The sequence below is a fragment of the Lagopus leucura genome, unplaced genomic scaffold, assembly GCF_019238085.1.
Source record: "Lagopus leucura isolate 7727_CA_CO unplaced genomic scaffold, USGS_WTPT01 Super-Scaffold_810, whole genome shotgun sequence".
In the NCBI taxonomy this organism is placed as follows: Eukaryota; Metazoa; Chordata; class Aves; order Galliformes; family Phasianidae; genus Lagopus; species Lagopus leucura.
In genome coordinates, this window is record NW_024962261.1 from 14,640,994 (window position 1) to 14,657,320 (window position 16,327).

A 16,327-nucleotide genomic window follows, 5' to 3' on the forward strand; every position below is an offset into this window, starting at 1 on the left:
CATTGGGAGGAAATACCAGTAAAGAAAAGCTGATGCAGACTGATATCAACTGCCATGCCTGTGCACAGCTCAGACCAGAGGAGGCAAAGGAGCATCCTGGTTTCAGCTGGGATAGAGTCAATTTTCTTCATGGAGGCTAGTATGATGCCATGTTTTAGATTTTTGATGAAAAATGTGGTGATAAATACACAGTGTTACCGAATCATCAAGACTGGAAGACTTCCAAGATCATCTAGTCCAACCATCCCCATCTACCACCAACATTTCCCCACTAAACCACATCCCTTTGTATGACATCTAAACATCTCTTGAACACCTCCAGGAGCAGTGACTCAAGCACCTACCTGGGCAGCCATTCCAACACCTGACCACTCGTTCAGAAAAGTTTTTCCTAATATCCATGTGAACCTCCTTTGGCACAACTTGAAGCCATTCCCTCTAGTCCTATCACTAGTTACGCAGAAGAAGCAGCCAACCTTCACCTCACTACATCTCCTTTCAGATAGTGGTAGAGAGCAGTAAGGTCTTCCCTGAACCTCCTCTTCTCAAAATTGAATGATCCTAATTCCTCAGTCACACCTCTAAAGGCTTGTGCTCCAGACCCCTCATCAGCTTCACTGCCCTTGTATGAAGATGCTCCAGGTCCTCTATGTCTTTCTTGCAGTGAGGGACCCAGAAGTTAACATCACTCAAGGTGCAGCCTCACAAGGACCGAGTACAGGGAGACAATCATTTCCTCGATCCTGCTGGCAACACTATTTTTGATACAAATCCGGTTGCCATTGGTCTTCTTTGCCACCTGGCCACACTGCTGGCTCACATTTAGCTGAGCATTGACTAACACCTGCAGGTCCATTTCCTCGATAGTCTTTCAGCCACTCTGCCCCACGCCTGCAGTGCTGCCTGGAGTTGCTTTGACCAAAGTGCAAGACTCGGCACTTAGTCTTGTTGAACTTCATTCCACTGGCTTCAACACAAGAGATCCAGCCTGTCCAGATCCTTCTGAAGGACTTTCCTACCCCCACACAGACAGACACTTCCTCACAACTTGGTGTCATCTGCAAACTTGCTGAGGGTGCATTCATCTTCCTCGTCCAGGTCATCAATAAAGATATTAAACAGAATGGGCCCCAACCAACTCCCAGGGAACACTGCTCAGGACTGTTCGCCAGCTGGATTTACCTCCATTCACCATCATTCTCTGGGGCTGGTCTTCTGGTCAGTTCTTTACCCAGCAAAGAGCGCCTGTCCAGATGATGAACTGCCAGCTTCCTCAGGAGGATACTATGGGAGACACTGTCAAATGCTTTGCTAATATCTAGGTAGACTATGTCAACAGTGAATTTCCCTCATCCACATGTGGGATGGAGATCAGGTTGGTCAAGCAGGACCTGCTTTTTCAGACTAACAGGTCCATAGTTCCCTGGATCTTCCTTATGAACCTTCCTGCATATGAAAGTCACGCTGGCAAGCTTCCAATCCTCTGGCACCTCTCCAGTTGACCAGGAATGTTGGCAAGCAGTGGAAAGCACCTCTGCCAGCTCAGTACTCTAAGGTGAACCCTACCTGACCCCTTGGACTTGTAGCGGTCCAGGTGGAGTAATAGGTCTCTGTTTCCACCTGAATAATGGGTGGTTTTTCTGTTCCCCATCTGAGACTTCCAGGTCAGGAGCAGAGTACGCCAAAGATAACTGGTCTGACTTTGAAGGAGAGATGTAAAGAAGGCATTGAGATCCTTATTCTCACTGGTCACGTTCCCCACCTCATCCAAAAAAGGACAGAGATGCATCCACCTTAGCCCTACCCTTTTTGTCAATATGTTTGTAAAAAAGTTTTTCTTCTCATTTACTTCAGTGGGCAGGTTCAAGCTTGGCTTCTGCCTTTCTGAATTTCTCCCTGCATACCCTTAGAATTTCTTTGGACTTTTCCCAAGCTGCTTGTCCCTTCTTCCCCTCCATTTCACTTACCACACAGGAGGACAGCCTGCTCCAGTATCTCTAAGACTTCCCTCTTGAAGCACTGACCAGTCTTCCTGCACGCCTCTTTACCCTTCAGTACTGACTTCCAAGAGACCTTGCCTACCTGTGTCCCAAATGGTTCAAAGTCCGCTCTCTGGAAATCCAAAGTAGCAGTTTTGCTGGCCACCCTCCTGACTTCACCAAGAACAGCGAACTCTTATCATTTTGTGGTCACTCCGTCCAAGACAGGTCCTGAGCTCCACGTTTCTCATCAGTCCACTTGTTTGTGAACAGGAGGTCTAGAAGGACACCTACCCAATAGGCTCTCTTACCAGCTACGTCAGGAGGTTATCTTCTACACACTCTAGAACCCTTGTAGGGTGCTGCTTTTGCACTGTGTTATATTTCTAGTACATATCAGGGAAATTGAAGATTCCCATGAGAACAAGGGACCGTAATTGCACTTCTGCTAGCTGCTTGTAGAGTGCCTTGTTCATCCTTCATCCTGGTTAGGTGGTCTGTAACAGACCCACAGACCCCTACCAGGATGTCAGCCCTGTTGATCTCCCCCCAGTCCTTATTCATAGAGACTCACCTAATATTGCCAGCCCTGAGCTCAAAACACTTTCTGACATGGAGAGCCATACCACCAATCCTCCTTCCTTGCCTGTCCCTTAGGAAAAGCTTACAGCCATCCACTGTAGCACTCCAGTCATGGGAGCAACCCCACCATGTTTCAGTAAATTTACAATTTGCCAGCTGCAGGATAGCTTCCTCCTGTTTGTTGCCCTTGATGCCCACTCTGGTATAGACACAATTCAGCTGAGCTATTTGCCTCACCCCCAACACATCACTGTTTCCCCCATTTCACCTCTAGCAAGCTTAGTTTCGACCTCTACTTCCTTCACACTTTAGTTTAAAGCACTCCCAACTAGCCCTACGAGCTCCTGGGTTATGATTCCTTTCCCCCTTTGAGACAGTTGAGGCCCATCAGCAGCCAACAGGCCAGGCACAAAGTAAACCACTCTACAATTAAAAAAGAAAATTCCTGCAATTGCACCAGCCTCTTAGCCATGTATTTAAGAGATGGGTTTTCCTGGTCCTCTCGGTATCCCTTGCTGCCACTGAAGGGACAGGAATACACCACTTACACTCTTTGCTCCATCCACTAACCAACCCAATGCTCTGAAGTCCCTTTTGATAATCCTCAGGCTTCTTTCAGTAACTTCACTCCTGCCAGCTTCAGCTATCAGTAAAGGGTAATATAGTGTGCTGCAGAGCCAAGGGCCTTTCTGCTTCTCACACTATCCCACCAACAAAGAGTCTGAGTGCACAAGAAGGGACAGAACCAGGACAGCTGACCCTAGACAGGCCAAAGTGATGTCCCACACCATGTGGCATCACGCTAAACAATAAGACAGTAGGAAGTGGCTGGAGGGGCTGCTGCTACTCAGGGTCTGGCTGGGCATCTGTCAGTGAGCAAAGAACAATTGCATTGTGCATTACTTATTTTGTACATTCTTATTATTTTCCCTTCCTTTTCCTTCCCATTAAACTATCTCAATCCATGAGAGTTTTACCACTTTTTCCTTTGATTCCCTCCTCTACCCCACTGGAATAGGAGGGAGAGTGACAACAATCCACATTAGTTTTTCCCAATTTGAGTCTGTTTTGCTCGTGACCCTAACTTGTAAGTAACTTCCTTATCTTATTGTGACCCGTGATCCTTTCCATCCTATTTCCCCTGTGGAAAAGGGGCTGAGCAAAAGACTGCAACAGACAGCCCTGAATTCAAAAGTTGAGGTAATGGCATAAGCTTATAGGGAAAAGGAAGCATGAAGACAGAAGTCCAACACCCAGTCTCTGTACTTCCACTTACTCAACAGAGCACCACTCAGAAGTGCAAGGCAGCGTAATGAAAAATGTGAATATCTGTGACTTATTATTTAACAAAACAGGTCCTAACAGTTCTAATATTGAAGCTGGAAAACTAGCTTTCTAGAAAAAACTGTAACCTGGCATTCTGCAATTTAAAAACAGTCTAGGAATCAAGCAAATGTCTGAAGACACTATGTACCTGGCTTACTTTTGTGCTTGTTTTCACACACTGCCAAGTAACACTCCACACTCTACACAAGAATTCTAGGTGTTGAAATTTTTAACTTAGCTAAATAGCAGGAAAAAGCTATGGCACAGCGTGAAAATAGGAAAAAAAAAACCCCAATCATGTTCAAAGCAATGCATTAACTACTGCGTTAAATCTTATTTTTTGTTGTCTGTAGGAGAATTATTTTGCAATGAAAGCATTAAACAATAATCACTAACACCACTAGAACCTATCCTCAATCCTCAAACTGATCTCTGAAGCAAAATTTGAAAGTCTATGAGTTATAACTGTGTTTGGTTTTTGTTTCCTTTACTATTTGAAGTTGTTGTTTGCGGAGGGTTTTTTGCTGTTTTGCTGTTTAAAAGCAAGCTTACACAAATTCTTTCAGTGCCGTATAATTTCAGTATTAGATTCTGTGAAGTCAGCTACGAATGTCTGAGCCAGAATATATCTACTGCTGCAAGTAACATTATATTAAGCTCCATGTGCAAAATAAAGCCAGGAACACAAGAACCCTTCATCCAATGTACATGATTTAGTAAGCCCAAAATGCAAGAGATTTTTTAGCAAAATTTCTTCCACATTTAAGCTAACTACTGCCTATAGGAAAACATTCTATTCTCCACATTTAACGACATATAAAAAAACAAAACAAAACAAAAAACTAAGGTTAATATCAGAGAGTACAAACACAAATACGCATTTAGCTTGCAGGATTTTTTTTCTCCACTCCCAAAAAGAATTAGATATATTAAGCTCCCCTTTTCCAATAAGCACTTTTTTTAATGCTGAATACTACAGTTACTACTAAATTGACAAATGTTACCCTCAGTGTAACATACAAATACTGCAAGATGAACTTTTTGAACACATTAACCCAGATAGGAACATCAAGTCTCAAACACTATCTAGTGAAGTAATTTAAACCTTCTTAAAACTTTATCCACCTCAAAACTGTGTTCCTTCAAGTTATTACAGATAATACAAGTGTGTACAACTGCATCCAGTTTTGGAGTCCCCAGCACAAGAACATGGAGCTGTTGGAGTAGGTGCAGAAGTAGGGCCGGCACACCTATGAGGGCAGGCTGAGAGATCTGTTGCACTTCAGTCTGGAGAAGATTCCAAGGAGACCTTACAGCGGCCTTCCAGGAGCTGAAGGGTGACCATAGTGAAGCTGGGGAGTGACTTTTAAAAAGGGCAGCAAGCAACAGGATGAGAGGAAATGGTTTTAAACTTGAAAAAGATAGATTTAGAATAGGTATTAAGAGACACTGGAACAGATTGCCCAGTGAGGCTGTGGATGCTCCCTCTTTGGAAGCATTCAAAATCAGGGTGGATAGGGCTTTGAGCTACCTGATCTAGAGGGAGGTGTCCCTGCCTGTAGCAGTGGGGTTGGAACTAGATGATCTTATATGTTCCTTCCAACCCAGACCATTCTATGATTCTATGATGCTTTGCCCAAATAACCTCACAACTGAACAGTTCTTGGCAATTTAAGATCAAGACCAACAACTACATAAAGAAATATAATCATCCTGTACATAACATAAGAACTTGGAAGCTTTAACACACAAAATGAAAAAATGAAGTACTTTTTATATAATAAAAATAATCTATCTGTACAATAGTTTTTCCAAACCATCTAACAAACACACCACCCCTTGCCTCAAGATGCACAGAATCAGCTAAGGCGGCCTTGTGTGCCTTTGAAGCCAGGAAAAAAATCACAAGAACTACCTGTAGACATTAAAACTGCCTTACAGAGTTGAATTACTACTTAAGACTAATTTGCTGAATTGGATGGAACAGCTGCAAGCAATCTAAGGATCTAGGATGAACCTCTGAGTGACATCTAAAGAAAGTGATTCAGCTTAAAGTAAAATCCAATCATATTTTAATTCAGCAGTAAGTTGTGTTGATTTCACTGGCTCCAGCTCACAATGTTCTTACCATCATAAAGACATGCATCAGACGTCAAGCAGGTAAAATGTCACATACAGTTAGAGCCTGACTGCAGCTCACACAGACACAACTACTTTGTAACAGAGTTTACTGCAGATCCTGACCTTTCTTCTAATAGAAACGAAGTGCGAAGTCTGAAAGACACTAAGGTGTTGTTAAGATACAGAAAGAAAGTAGTTTTGCTCCGTGGACATCTAAACTTTAACTTAGATTTCTGGTTTTCAAATTCAAAACAAGCAAGCAAGAAATACCACAAAACCTTAAACTACTTTACATGTTTGACTTGGAAGCCCTTTTTTTTTTGGTCACTTTTTAGCTTACTAAGAGTAACATAAATATTTTCCATCTCCTAGACATTCACCTACAGTTACTTAGATCTGCAGTTCACACAAAAACACATTAGATAAGCTCTATGTGACCTGTGTTTGCAACGAAATTACTGTAATTGACAACAAAGTTTCATTTGCTGACAGAAGAAAAAAAAAAAACAACAAGAACAAACACACACACAGACACCAAGGAACATGATGTGAAAGATATTTTACGTCTTCTCAACAAGTTCACTACACTAAGTATTAAAATTCGCTCACTCCTTCTACCAAAATTTCTCTTAACAGCATACATAGATAGAATAGGAAGTGAAATAAATTTAACATTTATAGCTAACAACATGAAACTCAGAACCACTCACCTCCCACTTACTGAAAAAATGTCTCCCTTGAGCCACAACCTATACCAAACCATAGGTACCCAGTCACTTCTCTTTGTGCATAACAAAATCCACAGGTTACTTAGTGATGTGGTTGATGCCCCATCCCTCGTTACTTCCAAGGCAAGGCTGGATAAGGCCCTGGGCAAACTTATCTAGCTCTTGTGTCCCTGTTCACTGCAAACAGCTGGACTAAATGGCTTTCAGAGGTCCTTTCCAACTCTTGAGATTCTACAACTCTATGAAAATTCTCTCTACTTCCTGCAACATCAAAGTCTGATTCCTCTGTGCCTTTCAGCTGCTCTGTCTGTGCCCCACATAAAGAAGTGTATCTGAATTAAGGCTGATCCATCAGCACTAACAAAAGTCAACAAGACAGATGGTAACTATGAATCCCTAAGTCTACCATTTGAAGGTGTGTGTGTGTGTTTCTTTTTTAATTAAAGCCTCATCACTCAGTTTATACAAGACAGAACTCCAAGGCTGAAGATAAGAGTGGCACAAAGGAACAAATAAAGACAGTGGGATTGATCCTGTAACAGTGCAAGACCTGACTATTTACGTGCCCTTCTACTAGTCACCACCCCACAGTAGTCACACAAATACAGTGGCTAGATCACTGCTGTAAGTATTGCAATTCTCTTCCTGATCTTCTGAAAGACCCTTCTTCAAGTGTGTGTAGACAACTAAAAGAAAAGTGCTAACACTGTACAGAGATCAAAAGAGACATAACAGCTTATGTAAGCAATCTATAAAAGTCAAATTTAAAGAACTGAATAAGTGTTTTTGCTTTGCAGACGCTGATTCTTACACAAAGGTACAAGATGAACCATTCATGAGTACAGCAGATCCCATTTCCTGTGCTCTCACTCCTAAACAGTTTCACTCACTTGAAAACAATAATTCAAAGTAAATGGACTTATTTCTAATAACCCTTTCCTACTGCACACAAATGCTTTAGAGAGTGTCCTTTCAATGAGATAAAATAGAACTTCGTACTTGTTGTGAAGTTTCAAATCCAGCTCTGGACATCAATTTCTAAGGCTGGGTGGGATGACTTTAAAAGTCCACAAATGATCACCAGTTGAGAGCAAAAAGAACAGAAAAAGACCCTATCCCCTGGGGAAACTGTGTCCATGTGCTGTGCCCCTATGGCAAAAATGGATTCTGTCTGAGAAAGGCTGAATGTTTCACTGCCAACGACTGGTAAACAGAAGGGACTTTGCACTGGTGGTGCTCTCCCAGCTCTTCCATCTCACCGGAGTTCTCCAGCGAGATACCCCACACCGCTCACTAACGAAACCAAACGCGCGACCCACAACCGCCATACCACTGTGTCACTGCATAGGTCGCACCGACCTCAGGCGTGCCGCTCTTCTCACTCCCGCCAACACCGCCAGCGCAGTTTTATGCCCTCGGGCAAACAACGCTAAGTTGCAAGTACAGAAACCCACACTCCGCCGTCCCCGCCCTCGGTTCCCTCCAGCTCGACCCCGCGGCAGTTCTCTCTGCGGCACCTCCCCGCCTGCCCGAGGAGCTACCCAGAACCTCGGGGCTGGGCGGCACAGACCTACCCCCGCAGAGAGGGTCGTCTCCCGTAGTTACCCCGCTGCCTCTGGGATGCCCCACGGAGTCCTGGCGGAGAGCCACGCCGAGCCCCGAGTTCCGAGCAGGACGGCCGCAACGCCTCGAGTCAGCTCCGGGCGGCGGGAAGGCTCCCCGACAGCAGCCGCGCGGCATGACGGGACCGCAGGGAAAGGCGAGGGGCGGAGCGGGCCGGGCCGTACCTGCATAGGTCGTCCAGGACGCTGCTGGGGATCTCGGCCCGTTTGGTCTCCATGGGGAAGCGCGGCTCATCCCGACACGGCGAGGCCCGGACACACGGCTCGGCGGCGAGGGCGGAGCTGTCGGCTGCCCGCCCGGCGGGGGGCGCGGCCAAGGCGGAGCGGCAGCTCGCTCCGCCAATCCCCTACCGCGTGCTGCGCCGGGCTCTTCTCGCGCGGCGGCGCGGCGTGCCAATCAGTGAGAAAGCTGCGAAGGGAAAGGGAGACTCAAGCGACCGCGGAAACCAGCCGAAGGCGAACGTTGCCTCCTTCGTGCGTCATCGGCGCATGCGCTAGGGCGTCACGTCAGCCGCCGCCGCCATCTTAGCTGCGGGTGCGATCGTCCGGCTGGGCAGGGGGCGGTACCGCCGCGCTGAGGGCTAGGCGCTCCTAACGAGTGATTGATCTCCGCGCCGCGAATTCCGCGGTAGCACATGAGAGTGGGAGCTTGCTTTAGGGTTGGCTGTGCTTCACCGCCCGCACCCATACGCTACAGTGCCTTTGGGTGGCGTGATGTTTTTAAAAACCCGAGGCAGCAGCAACCAGAGGGCGCCCGCGGTTCCTTCCGCGGCCGTTGAAGTGAACTTGGTGAAAGCACCGAAGGGTGGAAGCCCTTTGTATTGCTTCCCTTCCTTGCTCTAGTTCTTACAGGGTTTGTACTAAGCCCATTCATCTCCCACGTTCTGATTTCACGTCTTTCGTGAAAGGAAAGAAAAACTTTAAAAATATAACGATTCCTGACTGTGGCTGAGCTTTGCAGTTAGGCATGTCAAACACCATTGTGTCCTTACAAGGTTAGCACACAGTGCTATTTATTTATTATTATGTATTTATTTTGTTAGAATAAAGGCAGTAGTGAAGGTGCTGAGCTAGCAATACCCCAAACGACTTTGTTGCTTGCAACTTGTTTCCCAGCTGTTAGGAAAGTGAGGAATACACCTTTTGCCTCCTTTCTGAGGTTAAGAGAAGCAGCAAAGACTCAACGGTTGCTCCAGAAACACCATGTGTCATATGACTTTGGAGCACAGTTTTCATAAAAACAGCATGTTTGCACAAATTGGTCCTCATCAGCAAACTTCACAGTGGAGATTTTGATAATTTGCTTCACCACCTTTTTGCTACAATGTATGAGATGTTAGGTGATTCACATGAAATCTGTGTGTGTAGAAGCACAGAGGAAGAGGTGGCTCTTGGCAGGGACATATGGAAGGCTTTATGTGCCAACCAGTATATCTCACTGTTTGCAATTCCAGTGAGTTCTGTTTCTGCCTAAAGGGTAGACATACAAGGTTCTATAATCAATACAAGACTTGCATCACTTTCAGGGTATCACCTTCCAAGGTAGCTTTTCCAAATTGATAAGAGTAAATATGTAAGTTGTTGACCAGGGGCTTCAATTATGGTTCCAAGTAAGCAGTATTTCTCTACAAAGCTTATCATACATCAAAAACAATCAGTGGATGTTCCTAATTCCCAGTTATTCCTATGAGCCAGTGAGGGGACTGTGTTACCAAGAAGCCAAAACTGCACACCTCAGAATTACTCCTCTGGAGTCCATTACCTTTCTCTTCTCTTCTTTGCCTATTTTTTGCTTTTTTATTGCTTTTCACTGCTTGAGATATATAATTCATAATACACAAATTTAAAGTCTTAAGATTTTCCTACAGAAATCATTGCAGTTACAAATGCTTTTTATTTGCAAAAGTCTCCAACTCCAGACTAATTTCCTGGAAAGGCTAAGAAGCAACCTCTGGTCCTGAAACATCTGAAAAGTAGAATGGAAATATTCAGCCAGCTCATAAGAGCTGCTGTGAGGCAGAGATCAGGGAAAATTTTCCTTCAAGTGTTATTCTTTGCTCTGCTTTGCTTATTTACTCATTTTTTTTCCTCCCCATGTACCAAGAACCCCATAAGATGAGAAAAAGAATGTTTTAGAAAATGACACCTTATGCCATACACGCTACTATTAGTCCTGTGATTTCGGGGGGGGGGGGGGGGAAGATAAAATGATAAAGTAAATGTATGTAATGCTATGGACCTTAAGTAGCTAATTATCTAAGGATGTTTCATAACAGAGAAGAAACTGTAGAGCCTAGAGAAAGTTTATACCTGCTGCCACCAAGTACCTAGGACAGGAGAGGATAAGAGCCATTTGCAGTTCTTGCTTCACTTTTGAGACATCACTGAAATACACTGAACCAGGAAAGGAACTTAAGAAGAAAACTCTTGCTAAGTGTGATCTTAACAAGATCTTAATCATTGTTTCATTTTTTTTCTTCATTTAGAGGAAATTCATGGCTTATCCTCTTTTGCTAAAATAACATGCACTCTTTTCTCCCATAAGCTCCTGCAAATCAAGTTTGATTAAAACTGACATATTTGGGTTGTAGCATTTCTTCAAATATAGTCCACATACAGATACGTCTCAGGAACTTGCAAGCAGAGACATGTTGAGGGCGCAGCTGACAGTGCCTCTCATCAAGTGGCAAGTTCAATTGGGATACTAGAATGGCAACACATGGCATCAACTTTTCCCTACCACACCAGCACTCAGCAACCTGTGAAATTATCCAACAATGTAGTCAAACAGGTTTTTAGTGTGTTTATCAGTCAGCTTTGGCACTCAGTCACAAAGGCAACAATAAAATGTGAAAATTGGCATTGTATGTTTGAACTGAGGGGAAGAAAGAAGAGGAAACAGAAGAATGGTCACTAAATTGTGCAGTTAGAAAAGAATCTCTGAAAAGGAGCTAGATTGCGCAGCAAAAGCAACTGTTGAAATTTGAGAACATTTTTGGAGGGGCCAGCTGAGGTGGACAACAGAATTGAGCAAGACAGAAGAAAACTCTTGGAGGCTAAGAAAGAACCAAATCCAGAGCTCAACAACATGTCATTGCAGCTCATGTGAATTTCAGTAAAGATTGAGGCAGCATGTGAATAGTCTACAGCTGACCTGGCTTGCCCAGATCATTAAAAAAAAAAAAAAAGTTATTTCCCGTTATTTCCCCTCAGCCCTTCAACAAACAGTTGGTTCCTATACTAAAATCTCCAGCAAATGAGAGCTAACAGAGGTAGTAGGGGCACCAAAGAGCACTGACTTATAAGCAGTGTGAGCCCTCATCAGCTCAGCATTGCCAGTTGCTATAAAGCTCCCTTCTTGAGTCAAATTTACATAAAATATACACAGGAATCATTCAAGCACTACTGCCCTGCTCTGCTCAGTATGATACATGGGAAATGAACAGAATGGGAGAGATCACATAGGCATCCAGCTCAGACAGATGGTGGAAATCAACTAACACTATATGAACCATACTGGGAAATATAAACAGTTAAATAATTTGAGACAAGTTTACATTCAGCAAATCATCTACCCCAAGTTAGTGAAAATATATGCATAAAACGAAATACATCTCAGTTCCCTGTTTAAAGAAAGATAATTGCAAATATCTTCAGAAAATAACCTGGCAGGTTTTGTTGTTGATTCTTTTTTGTTTGACTGATTGATTTTTTTCAAATGAGAAGTAATATAAAAACGGCCACATGTAGTAATGTGCAAGAAATTATAATAATGAATAAGACATTCAGTAGAAGATTTTCATGAAGTTTGGTAACTAAGCACTAGCAGAATTCTCTGAATATCGCAGAGGAGGCAGGGTATCTGTGGAAAGTAAAAAGTCTGTGATTATGTGGTTATGGTATGTATAAAGAGCTGTGGTAGATCTGCTTAGAAAATCTACATTTAGACTTCAGCTAAAATTAAAACACTCAAACAATTTTATAATGTATGAGTTTGCAGGTAATCATTAATTTAATGACAGTAGTGCATATTGTTATATAGACAGAACAAGCATGCACTGAAACATAGTACACGCTACAGGGCATGACTGAGTCCCGTACTTAAGTCAACACTGAAATCAAACAGGCTTACCCAGCTGATCCACATAACAATTTACACATCCCTTGGGTATGATAATCCACTTGAAATCCAATTTAGACAGATTGTTGGATGAAGTATGTACCTGTGCTAAAGCCAGAGGTTAACCTTTAACTGAGTATAAATAATAGAAGTGGAGTACAACTCAGGGTGAAGAGTCATGTTAGTAATGTGGGTAAAAAGGTAAGTGAGCATATTCAGTCTGTTCTGATCCTCCTATTAGATTTAGTAGCTTAAAACACCGAAGTGGAGAAATCATCCATTTGTGCCATAGGAATGGAATGTTGTTTCTACATTAGATATTGAAAAGGGGAATTGATCTGAAGAAGTAGAGCACAGTGTATTTGTATTTTGTAACTTGTCCTTAGAAATACCTGATGTGAAAAAGTAGAAATACCATATATGTTAATAGCGTATTTTAGAAATATTGTTGCTGAATTACGTCATTAATTCTTGCTTGCAAAACTGCAGAAGTTTTTAAATGTTGCAAATAGCATGAGTATAGCATTATGGACTAGAAAGCATGTTGTAAGGCTATTCTGTTTGGATAAGAGATCCTCAGCAAAAGAAAAACAGACTTAACAAACATCAAAGAAGCCAAGGCATCCACACAAAGATGGCTTGTCTCACGCTGTGGCTAGGTTGGGATGCAACAGGTAGGCATCAAGATACTCCCCTTTATCCTTCTTTCCAAACTTATGTCTGTCCAAGGATATGGATGTGTCCAGAAACAATGACCAAGTGTTGAGTGAGCAAACGTTAGAAATTTAATAGCAATATATGCTTAGCTACCAACAATTTATATTAAACTAGTATCTGTATGTTTAGTTGAGCATCGGGAAGATTATGAACCTGAAGTACTCAGCCAATAAGGAATCAGGGAAGGAAGAGACAAGCGTCAGGTAATAGGGCATACAAGATAAAATGCTGCTTTCTGTGCACTCTTGCTTGCAGGATGCCTGCTGTTGCAATTGCAAATAAAATCTGCTTTTATCAGAGATACCGTCCTGATAAATTATGTGGATATTTCCAACAGTATTAACTAGGAAATAAATGTAGGGGAAAAAAAAGTTTAAGATAAAAAAAGAAGAAGATAGAAGAAGACAGTAGAAAGGAAATAACCCTGCTCAATGCTGTTCTCTTTGAGTACCTCTCAAGTGCTCTCTAAAATGCTGTCCTCACTGGGGCATAACATGCAGCCTGCATGGCTAGATGAAGCTTAAATTAGCAATTCCTCTCCCAGCCCCAGTAGCCTATGACTAAAATTAGACTTTGGTATTTCGTGATAATCTACAGCTAGAATCATAGTAGTCCACTACTGTACACACTTAGATTCTTACTGAGGATACATTCTGCATTCTGCTACTTCTGAAACTTGCATAGTAAGATATCACAAATCTCGTGGCCCTCCACAGGATTGACCTGATGCATTTATCTGCTTCTCCAGCAGAACCTCCTTGAATAGGTCTCTTCATCCTCCTTTAACCTTTTCTAGGCTAGCTCCTTCAGATTGTGGTATAATTCCTCTTACTTTTAAGCTTTTCTGGAAACAGGAAGAAACACTGAATAATGTTTATTGTTCACCATATTTTGTTAAAAGAGCATTAGGACAGTATTCTACCTTTGTGGTCATTTGCATTTCCAGCTTCTTTCTTCTAACATTTTGCTATTGCTCTGTAACAATTAAACCATCATAAACAAAGCAGATAAGCACATTACTGGTAAGGATAATTTATTCAGCAGATTGAAGTACATTGAAAATGCTTGTCTAGTATAGATTAACCAGGAGACATGTTAATGCCATATCAAAAAGTACACTTTTGCATAAAAGAACAAAAAGTGCAAAGTTTATTATGAAAACTGAGCTGATATTCTATTACTTTCAACATTGTTATTACATTTCTTTTTCTATAAATTTTGTATTTCATTTGCCCTTCTTCTCAGTCCTTCAGTTTTACAGGTATGACGAAAAATAATTTTTAGAAGGGTCCTGAAAAATGTGATGGGGGAAGAGGGGGGGGGAGGGGAGGGAGAAAGACCAGGGGGAGTTCTGCTGCAGCTTCTTGTGCAGAGCCCTCTTCAGTTTGCTCACTTAGAGTTTAACAAATCCTGTAATTTCTCTAGAATACAGCATACTCTTAAACCAAATCAGAGTAACAATGCTTTCTGCATACCATTGCAATGCTTATGCCATTTTTAACCACGGGCATACTGTAACAGCATGGTACTGTTCTAAGAATGGTGAGGATCGACACTCAGTGGCATCTTCATTATTGACAAAAAAAGATCTTAATAAAGATGTTAATATTATTTTATTTTAAATTCAAGTGTAGAATTTTCTTCTGTCTGAAGCTGAGAATTAAATCTCTCGCAAGCTGCTCTTAATAAAATGAACTAGGGGTCCCTAGACTGCATTGAACATGAGTCAGCAATGTGTCCTTCCCACCAAGAAGGCTAATAACACTCTTGGCTGAATCGGGCAATGTACTGACAGCAGTTCAATAAAGTGATCGTTCCCTTCCACTGAGAATTACTGAGGCCACACTTGGAGTTCTGCGTCTAGCTATGGGCTCCCCAGTGTGAGAGACATGGATGTTCCAGAAACAGTCGAGAAAAAGGCAACCACAATGAAGATAAAGGAGCATCTCTCATTTGCAGAGAGGCTTAGAGAGCTGTAATCTGTGAGTGTTCAGCCTGAAGAAGGCTCAAGGAAGATCTCATTAATGTCCATAATTATCCAAAGGGAATGTGCAGAGAGCCAGGATCTGTTCTGTAATGTCCAGTGCCAGGCCAAGAGGCAATGAGCACACACCGGAGGACTATTTCTCTGACTAGCAGGAAGCACTTTTGTGCTGTGTGGGTAATAGAGCTGCCCAGAGAGGCTGCAGGGTCTTCTCCTTGGAGATGCCCAAAAGCCACCTGGATGCAGGCAAGGTGATCTCCTGAAGTCTCTTCCAACTTTAAGGACTATTATTATTCTCCTCGTTCTCATCATTCTTGCCTTAAATGATGGCTATTTAAGAACTTTTTTTTTTTTTTGGAAATATCTCTTCTTTCAGTTTCTTGCAAGATGCACTCTCCCAGAACAAGGACAGAATAAAAGGAGAATGTGCAACTTACACTGTTTTTTTATTTATTTTTCCCCTTGGGTGAAGATAGGAGTTAAAAAAAAAACACACCACTTTCTAAGACAAAATAGTACTTTCCAGCTTGTCTGTGAACAACACTGATTTGAAGCAGGCACAGTCTACATTACTCACTGCAGTGCTGAGTCAGACAGAGAATTGCTGAGAAGTCAGCACAGCTGAGGAAGCTTCTAAGACGACATCATGCTCTGTGAATTATATTGGTATATAATATATTATATTATATATATAATAGTATAGTAATAGTATATATTATATACTTGGTAAGTACGTTAGGCGCACCATCAACTACCAGGTACAATTACAGCCAAGAGTTCAGACTGCCTTGTTGACAGGTAGCAGTGGAATCACGCTGCTATAAACTTTATTCAGCCCCCACGTTCTGATTCCGACTTTTCCTCATCGTTTAACACCTATAGTCACCGATAAGGCATAATTTAAAAAAAAAAAAAAAAAACAAAACCCTATTAGCTCCTCTCACACTCTTTTAGGGACTGGAGATGCAGGCCAGCCAGCATCGCCGTGCCGCACCCACCCGCACCACAGTACCAGCAGCAAACGGCCGCGGCTCTCCACACCCGCCCTGAGCGCGGGTACCCCCTCCTCCATTTCCCGGCCGGGCGCGGCTCGGCGGAAGATGGCTCCCCGCCTCCCGGAGCTGGGGGCGGGCCGAGGGGGCGGCTTC

The 16,327-nt window shown here is 42.8% G+C and overlaps 1 protein-coding gene across 3 annotated transcripts in view; it reads right to left on the reverse strand.

The window, feature by feature from the left end:
- DCP2 (decapping mRNA 2) overlaps positions 1–8,646 on the reverse strand; it is a 28,751-nt gene extending 20,105 nt beyond the window's left edge. For all 3 annotated transcript variants that reach the window (XM_042866146.1, XM_042866145.1, XM_042866144.1), the window contains exon 1: positions 8,524–8,646. In XM_042866146.1, the coding sequence (XP_042722080.1) occupies positions 8,524–8,576 (53 nt within the window). In that variant the 5' untranslated portion in view covers positions 8,577–8,646. The remainder of the gene's footprint in view (positions 1–8,523) is intronic.
- Between the last annotated feature and the right edge of the window lie 7,681 nt (positions 8,647–16,327).